The sequence below is a fragment of the Limulus polyphemus genome, unplaced genomic scaffold, assembly GCF_000517525.1.
Source record: "Limulus polyphemus unplaced genomic scaffold, Limulus_polyphemus-2.1.2 Scaffold1310, whole genome shotgun sequence".
NCBI classification, from domain to species: domain Eukaryota; kingdom Metazoa; phylum Arthropoda; class Merostomata; order Xiphosura; family Limulidae; genus Limulus; species Limulus polyphemus.
The window spans coordinates 126,956-136,646 of NW_013666920.1; the positions used below are offsets into that span (position 1 = coordinate 126,956).

The window sequence follows — 9,691 nt, forward strand, 5'->3', positions numbered from 1 at the left end:
ACGGCTAGCGCAGATAGCCCTCGTGTAGCTTTGCGCGAAATTAAAAAAACAAACAAAAAAACTTATGTTACAGAGAATTGTTGCTTGATTATTGAGGTAGAGAATGTGTTAGTCAATTTGTTTGTTCTTGCTAGTCAATAAGTTTAATATAGATTTTTTTTTGTATTTTAATGAAACATTAAAGATACGAGAAGTACCGTACTCACGAGAGTAGTTAGCAAGTAAGTGTGAAATTGTATTATTAACGTCCACTGTCAACTTAGGCCTATCACTGAAAGTTAGTTAAGCCAACTTGTATAACTGATAATCGAAAAAATAACACGCTTTAATTAAACATGCTGAATATTACATGATTATTCTATAGAATAATCCCATAGAACTTTCCCAACAAGAAAAATTGTTAGAACACAAATGTCAGAGTGGGAGCACGTGGATAGCGACACTCCAACTGGCTCAAAATAACATAGTCGATTGACGTCATGAATGATATGTGACGTAAGATTCCGCATACATCACAAGTTAAGTTTAGGCTCGAACGTTTCGAAATTTATTGTTTGACTTTCTGGAAGTCAGTTATTTTCTGTCTGCAAAATTTAAGCTACTGTTTCATTTAGCTTTAGGATTGTTAAACTGATCTTTGTAGACAGAACAGGTCCAATAGAAAAAAATAAAAATAAATTCACCTTTCAGAGTTTCATATTTACTGTCTGTGAAGTTTGGCTTTTGGTTTCCATACTTCTTTTGGAGAATAAGTAAATGAGTTTGTTATTTGTGATGAGATTTGACATACTATATGGATGTAATTCTGACATCGGTTCATAGTCCCAGGAGTTGGTAGCGGTAAGTGAATGCTTAGGAGTTACCCTAACATACGGAGTAGGAGATCCCGCCACAGACACAGCACAGACAGCATATTATGTATTATACATCGGATCTCAACGTGTATATTGTTTCCATCAGTCTTACTACTTACTGTACATTTGGCTTATCATACTCAGTTCCGTAACTTGTAAGATTGTCTGGCATTAGAAGTTCCTATATTACCACAGTCAAAACCGCTACATGGCTGCATTTTGTATGAATGAGATAGGCATTATGTAACAAGAAAACTGCACGTAAGTGGTAATCATCTAGCTATAATGTTCAAAAATCCACTTATGTATTAGTTGGATGTCATAATCCCTTCCACCGGGTGTAGCTTTGTGAAATTGTAGATTTTGTCTTTTCTGAGACTTTGGATGGTATTTTGAAATCTCATTTTTTGTAATGCTTACCAAATGATATGTAATATAAATTTATACGGAGTATTAGGTAATCAAAAAATTTCTGTAAAGTGATTCTTCTTTTTTTTTACATGGTTTATGTTCGGAACCGTTTTTGGTTTTGGTTGTTGTTAAGCCAAAGCTACACACTGGACTATCTATCTATGCTCTGCCCATCACGGGTATCGAATCCTGGTTTTTAGTGTTATAAACCTTCAGACTTACCGCTGTGTCGTTGGGGGCGTTTGGAAATGTAATCGCACAACAAGTCAAGATATTTGGGTATCCACACCAGACATTAGACCATATATACAATACCACTCACCTATCAAAAGCCATATACGAAAAAAAAGGGGAAGAGGACAGATGACTCATTTTTTACTGATCAAAATGCTTCAACAACACATTCCTCCACAGCTAGTAATCAGTCAACAACCAAAGCACTTTTTTTGTTGACAGCTTCAAACTGACCTTAGTACTGGACTATCTCTTCCTCAAACCACATCAAGTAATCAACAGAACATTAAAAAACTTGCTAATAAGTTCAAAACTCGTGAATACCAAGTGAAATTATCCTCTAGCAGGCTTTCTTAACAGGCAGAAAGGAAGAAGTATGTTGTTACAACACATTCTACTAGACCTGCAATGTTTTCATGTGGGTGTTAAATACATTTAAAAGGACAAGAGCCCTCATTTTGCCTTTTATTGTTACTAGTAGAATCAGAAATTAGCATGTGGCATAGAAAAACAATGAGTTGAATATATTTATATATTTGTACATGTATATTTTTTGTTAAATTTATATATTGTTAGCCTCCAGTGGTACAGCGGTATATCTGCCGATTTACAACGCTAGAAACCGGGTTTCGATACCCGTGGTGGGCAGATCACAGATAGCCCATTGTGTATTTTTTTTTGCATAACTACAAACAAACAAACAATATATTGTAAATGAAAGTTTTGTTCATTACAACAAGTTTCTATTGCACATACATGACAGTAAAGGAACTGCTTCATCACTGTAATGAGTTACCAAAATATATCTTAATTAAAAGGTTGTTATTACAGAAATTAAATCTCTTGAAGTTGTTGTTCAAGTTAATTAAGCTGTAGTTAAGTTGTTCGAAACTGAGAAAACTTGGCATTATATACTAACTACAACAAAGACATTCTTCTCAGCCACGCAGGCGCCAAATAAATGACTGACAATCAATCTCATTTCAAAGTAAGAGATATTATATCATTGGGACATCACCCAACTTGCCAACAGAAAATATCACTGTCACTTTCCGTGTGAGATATGCTATATTTCAGCAATATTTCCTACTAGAGAGCAGGCGTAACGCCCTTATGAACTAACCTAGTTTCGGGAATAACTTGAGCGAGAGGAACTTAGAAGCACAGAAAGTTTGGAAAAATAACACATACATTAAGGGGCTATGAAACGAATGGCATGGCTGTATCCCACATCAGAATGATATTTTAAATGTACATAGACAATCGAAAGATGCTTGCAGTTTAGATATATGGATTCAGGCTGATGTGAATAGCAATCCAATCTTAATTATGAGCCACAAGGTGAGGAATGCTACCAGTTGGATAAGAATGGTTTTTTTCATAGGAATGCAAAAACTGTCTCAAAAAAAGATGATTCAAAATTATGGTAAATAAGTGGTGTGTCTAGACTCAATACAATACTCATACAATACAATATCTCACTCCTAGTAATAGATGACTATGGAGAAGCGGTCCCTAATGCACACAGTTACTGAGTCCTTTATGGAAGCATTAAAGTAAGATGCAAGGATTGTGAAACAAATGGTTTGATTTAGCAAAGAAGTTTTACAATTCTTGAACAGGAGTATCCAAGGCTTAAGAAAAGGCTATACTGATATTAGCATGTATATATACATTGGTGAAAAGACTAAAACATATTAATTCATACAAAAGACATCCTGAAAACTGCACATTACGAGACCAGTGAATGAATTTTACACAAAATTATGTAGCATATTTTGGTAGCCTTACAAAATATATCTCCATAACTTAATGGCTATTTTAATTTTAGCATCTTTTGGTAGCCTTACAAAATATATCTCCAATACTTAATGGCTATTTTAATTTTAGTATCTTTTGGTAGTCTTAGAAAGATATATATCCATAACTTAATGACTATTTTCATTCTAGCATCTTTTGGTAGTCCTACAAAAAATATCTTCATAACTTAATGACTATTTCCAGTTTAGCTATGTTTATAACGATAAGTGTCGTTTGAGGGCGGCATAATTCAGGACTTGGTCCATGGAAAAACAAATATATTTGCTGAGGTGTTACACAAACAAATAAGAACTACTTCATTAGGAAACAAAATAGAAGGGTGGATAGCCTTATTATTGTGCTCGTGTAATTATTTAGAGACATAGTAACTGAACAGCTTATAAAGCCTGAAAAGGAAGGAACAAACACAGAAGGAAAGAAGACAAAAACAATTGAAAAAGGTCAAAAACATTGAATATACAAAAGTTGAAGAGTGGAGAGTACCATCTAGTAGCAAAGAAATCATACATTACATAGTCAAACGAGTGGCTGACACTTGTGACAATACGTGTAAAATTTCATATTTCTAATGTAGATAGTGTCCTGTATGCACCTTCCCGCTGTTCGTATAACAGTGAACGAGGACAATGGTAAATGGACAGCCCTATTGTCAGTTATTGAAGCTGATAATCAATCAGAAATGGATTTGTTTAAAATGTGATATGCAACGAAAATAACCCTGTTTACGACGTGGATATGCATAAATTATGAAATGCGGCATTAAAGAGAGTAAATAATATGATGAAGTTTATACAGGAAGTTCATAACACAGACACTATAGTGCATGCTTGGTCACATTAATTCTGCATAAATTACGAAATGCGGCATTAAAGAGAGTAAATAATATGATGAAGTTTATACAGGAAGTTCATAACACAGACACTATAGTGCATGCTTGGTCACATTAATTCTGCTGCAGAAATAGGATATGAACTTGAAAGTATTCACATATATCGCTACTATAAAGAACAAGTATCTATTCTATGTAACTTGAACTTTAAACCCAAACTCAATTATTCAGCCCTTACAAAAAAGCATCCAAACGTTCAAAGGCATATTTATCATTCCCTTCATCTAAAAATGTCTTAGAAGCCTAATAAAACGTGTGCTCCCTCTATCTTAAGGAAGATGACCAGCCACACGGGAATATTTCCCATTAGTTGGAATGTGCAATATTTTTGAGTTGAATACACGTTGTCTATGATGTAGAGGTAGGAAATGCTGATAAATAAAACTAAACATGTTCAATGTGCAGGATATAGTATCAAACAAATCAGTTGTACATTTACATGGACTTTTCAAAGTGCCACCGACTTATCAAGGTCAGTGAAACTTTCAGGGTCGTTTTATCGAAAGGGCAAAAGCAGCAGTTGTCCAAGGTTCACTGCCATCAGAGTCCCACCGAGCGTTGCGGATATAATAATAGTTAATAATAAACCAGTTTTTTGTAAGAAATATATATTTTTCTTTTTTTATTCCCTTAGTTTTTCATTACTAATAACTTCAGCTTATTGTATGGTATTTTCTTAAAAACAGGGGAGAGGGGGGCACTATTTTATACATCGCCCAGACCCCACTAGTGCCTTAACGCAACACTGGACACTTTTAAAGAGTATTTGTGTTGTTAAGTTGTGCAATAATAGTTTCATACATGAATTTGGTTTTCATTCAAGTGTTTTATGAATATTTGGTTTTATTTAATAAATCAGTGATTACAAAAAAAAAGGAATCTTGCTTCGCGTCAAATATAGTTATTTATATACATTTCATATATTTTTCGCTACACAACTTCTTGAAATAATATTTTCAATTTAGAACTACATTGAAAGTGTAATTATCGTTGTTTAAGAGAATGTTTGAGAGAGAAAAAAAGCAAATTAACATATTAAAGTTATAAATTATGTTTACTGGATTAGATAACTCAGCTTATACTATAGAGGGATTACACTAAATGATAAAATCTAAATGTGGTAAAGAATATTAAAAGTGAATTGTATGACCATTTGTTATTTGTATTTCATTGTTATCGATGAATCTATAATGTACAGACTATTTGAAAAATGCAAAGAAACTACAGATTTCGTTATTTGTCGATGTTAATAAGTTTAATTATCTACAATATTGTAACACTTCTGCTTGATTTCTATCGATATCATTTCACTACAACGGATAGAATGCTTGTATTGTGCACTGCATTGTAAACTTTTGTTTGTTTGTGAATTTCGCGCAAAGCTACATGAGGTCTATATGCACTAGTCGTCCCTAATTTAGCAATAAAATACTAGAGGAAAGGCAGCTAGTCAACCCACAGCCAACTTTTGGGCTACTGTTTTACCAACGAATGGTGGGATTGACCGTAACATTATAACTCAACCACGGCTGAAATGGCGAGCATGTTTGGAAGGAGGGAGAGATGGAGATTCGAACCCGAGACCCGCAGATTGCGAATCAAACGCCCTAACCACCTGGCCATGCCAAGCCTCATTAGAAAAGTAACAAGAAATGATTTATCTTAATGTTATTTTCTTGTGATCTTCCTAATTTTATATATAATGTGATATAAAATTTTCCTTTCATTGAGGCCTAAAATTGATAATAATACTCCATGATTTTGTAATGTTTTAAAAGGGAATTGATGAGGTTCTAAGTCTGTCCATTTTGTTCGAAAATCTTCCTGCAGAACAATAACAGGTTGTTTTGTATGTATTGACAAAGTTTTTCTACAAGCTAAACATACGCTAATAACTTCATGATTCAAACGTAGATGTCATTATAAAGTTTTAATATCTATTGCATACAATTTTGTGAAAAGAATACATGCATTTCTAATCTACTTGTTTTAGTAAAAAGTGAATAAGGTCACTTATAAGTAAATTTGTTAAACAAGATGTATACCATGAAATACGAAAAAACCGCCATTTTACTTAAGATAAGTAATAAAATCAGTATGCACCAAAATATTGTTTGTAGTTAAGCACAAAGCTACACAATTAGCTCTCTGTGCTGTGCCCACCACAGGTATCACAACCCGGTTTCAAGCGCTATAAGTACGTAGTCTTATCGCTGTGCCACTGGGGGCCCAACAGATGGTACATTATTAATAAAAAATATTCACAGTCGTCTTCACTGCCAGTTGGTAGATAAAATGAGCTGACCAATATTCTGTTAAAACGTGTAGTATGTTCCACCAAAAATAAACAACTTCATTGTGCTTATAAATCGGTCTTTACAAATTTATTATTATATTAGCGTAATATACTTCCATACACAAATAAATCAACCACTAACGAATTACCCCGACACTTGTTTACACCAGGACGACTTAATTTTCAAGCTTACCTTGTTCTAAACCTTTACATAACATTAAGTGTGTTAGGCGAGGACTACTTTTCTATCTTGTTTAAAATTATCCGTGTCATTTTTTTAGATAATAAAATTCTGTTAGATTGTAAATTTTAGATTGTACATTTTAAATTCAGAACATTAGTCAATGAAACAAAATTAGGGAGTAAAACGAAGAAACAACTCTGCTTTGAAGTTTGATTTGATAAAGAATTGCACATAAAGTTCGTTAATATAAAAATATAAATAAATTTAATTATATTTTCATACTTACTTGATTGGCACTGAAATTAAGCGACATTTTGTTACTTTTTATAACAATTTTGAGATTTTATAAAAAAAAATTTCCTTGGTCTTCTGCAGTAAGTACTGAATGAATCACTGTTCGAACACAGCTTAGAAATTACATCGTGAAAACAGTTGCTATAGTAACAGAGATCTTTAAGTATAAACAAGTAAAAATTGATTTCGAAAGTGAACAACATCAATTCATTGTTTAAAGTAATATTATTAATATTACATTTGAACAATATTTTTATATATTACCTTTTCTGAAATTAGTTTTTAAACATTTTAAATCGGTCCTGGCATACTAACCCTTACTCTTATTAGGCCTAACATTAATTACACTTGTTATAATACATTAATATTAGGTCTATTATATTTTGTAACACTGCAATATTTCTTCAGGCCATTAAGGTTTTTTAAGAATGAGTAATACTAATAGCTGTTTGTCGACGATGCGTATACACCACAACAATTGTAATTTGTTGTATTTTAATACCAGGATTGTCAACATGGTTTCACAAGTGGGGAAATATTTCCTTACTAATCTTTTGAATTTCTTTTAAGAGGTTACTGGATTTTCAAAACCATTTGATAAGATTCCAAATAAAAGGCTTGTTAAAATGAACTCTTAGTGAGTTTGTTTGTTTGTAATTAAGCACAAAGCTACACAATGGGCTATTTGTGCTCTGCCCACCACGGGTTTCGAAACCCGGTTCTAGCATTGTAAGTCCGCAGACATATCGCTGTGCCACTTGGGGGGTCTCTTTGTGAGAGTGTGGGGAATAAGATGGCTCTTTGGATAGAAAAATGGCAGAGTGTTGCTATAAATGGGGGGTGAATCAAACTGAATTAATCATTTTAATGTCACAAGTGGGGTACTTCAGGGCTCAGTGCTAGTATTGTTGCACATTTTAACTTACATCAACCATACAGATGACGGAATGGTCAATAGATTACATACATTTGATGATATGAAGGTATGAGTGTTGCTGGCTGTGAGGTGGATGCTGCTGCATTTTAAATGAATTTACCTCCCAGTTGCTTAGGAATAAGTCTGAAGGTTTATAGCACTGAAAACTGGATTTTGATACTCCTAGTTGACACAGCACAGATAGCCCATTGTGTATCTATGCACTTAGACAACAAACTAAATAAAAATCAAAAGGATTTAGATTAATTGGTGCAAGAATAAATGGCAGATGACTTTTAATTATAATAAATGCAAATTAGTGCATGTGGCTTATCATAATTTAAATGATCTTAACAGTATTATAGAAGAAAAGGATCTTGGTGTAAATGTAATGGTTGATCACTCTCAAGCAATTCAAGCAGTGTGCTTTTGTTAGTGGTACAGTAAATAGGATTTTATGTTGTAGTTACAGAAATTTTGAATACAAGTCTACATAGGTCACTGGTTAGGTCTCATTTGGAGTGTTGTGTTCAGCCTTAGGTACTTACTTTAGGAAGGGCATTAAATTGTTGGGAAGCGTTCAGTGGAGGGTCACTAGAATGTAATGGGGGTAAACAAGATAATGGAAAAAAAAGATAAAGAAAAAAAAGACAACAGAAGAAAAATCAATTGGAAAAAAAAAAGAGAAAGAAAACTACACAAACAGTTAAAAAAGTCCTATATTTAGTCAATGATTAGAAACCATGTTGAAATATATATAGATGTACAAACAAATTATAGAAAGGATAAACAAAACAGTAGGGTTTAATAGCAAGTGTTGAACAATAATGGGAAGCCATGTATTAGAAAAATGTATTGTTGGTTCACATGGTTTCAAAAATTAGCTCAGGCTTGGTTTAGCTGTTATTGATACTATTTTCCAAAATACTTTTTTTTACCTGTTTATGTAAACTTCTTTTGTCTTTTTTTACCTTGATTCACTAGGATGGACAGGTAAAAATATCTGAAATTGTTTTCTCTTGAAAATAGGAAGTTAGAGGGGGTGTGATTGAGATGTTCAAGATTGTTTAGGGAATTGATAGTGTCAAAGCATATTTTCTTGTACTTAATGGTGAGAATGATAAGACTTGGGGACACAAATATTAATTTTGGCAAGGTAACAGATATCTTCATCCAGATGGTTTTATTTTTCTAACAACACGGTTTGACTTTAGATCTGGTAGATGCAGTAAATTGAAATGAAGACTTATAGTAAGAGCTGGTTTTGAATGTTTTTATTTTGTTGTTGTTGATGAGTGGATGAGACAGCCTAGATGAACCAATAGCTATCTTGTAGTCCTTAAATTTCAAGTTGTAGGTAATCAAATCTGCATGTGTCTCAAGTAAAGCAAGAAAATTTAATGATCAAACTTAATGTTTTAGATAATATGGGAGAACTTAAGGCTGTCATTATCATAAAACCCTTCCAATCTTAAACTATACTATTTATAAGTTAAGAGTAACACTATCATGGTATCAGTTCTTTCATTGTTTGCAAAGCATGTACTGGTGTGTAGTACAAAAAATTATTGTACCTCTGATATATTTAATAAATGAAATGAAATTTAAGTGCTCAAATGATGAAGTATTATTAATATTCATCATCATCATCATAGACAGCAGTACATCGATAATTCTACCGATGCTTAGCTGCCACACAATCATATAAAAATTAATATTAGAAATTAATTAATTAGAAATTAATATTAGTACTCATCAACACCCTTAATAAGTTTTGGAATTTCATAATTTG

At 32.9% G+C, this 9,691-nt stretch overlaps 1 protein-coding gene across 1 annotated transcript in view; it reads right to left on the reverse strand.

Moving 5' to 3' along the window:
• The window catches only part of LOC111086666 (protein Flattop-like), a 9,615-nt gene extending 2,613 nt beyond the window's left edge, over window positions 1-7,002 (reverse strand). Inside the window, exon 1 of the mRNA XM_022390447.1 lies at window positions 6,976-7,002. Within this exon, the coding sequence (XP_022246155.1) occupies window positions 6,976-7,002 (27 nt within the window). The remainder of the gene's footprint in view (window positions 1-6,975) is intronic.
• Between the last annotated feature and the right edge of the window lie 2,689 nt (window positions 7,003-9,691).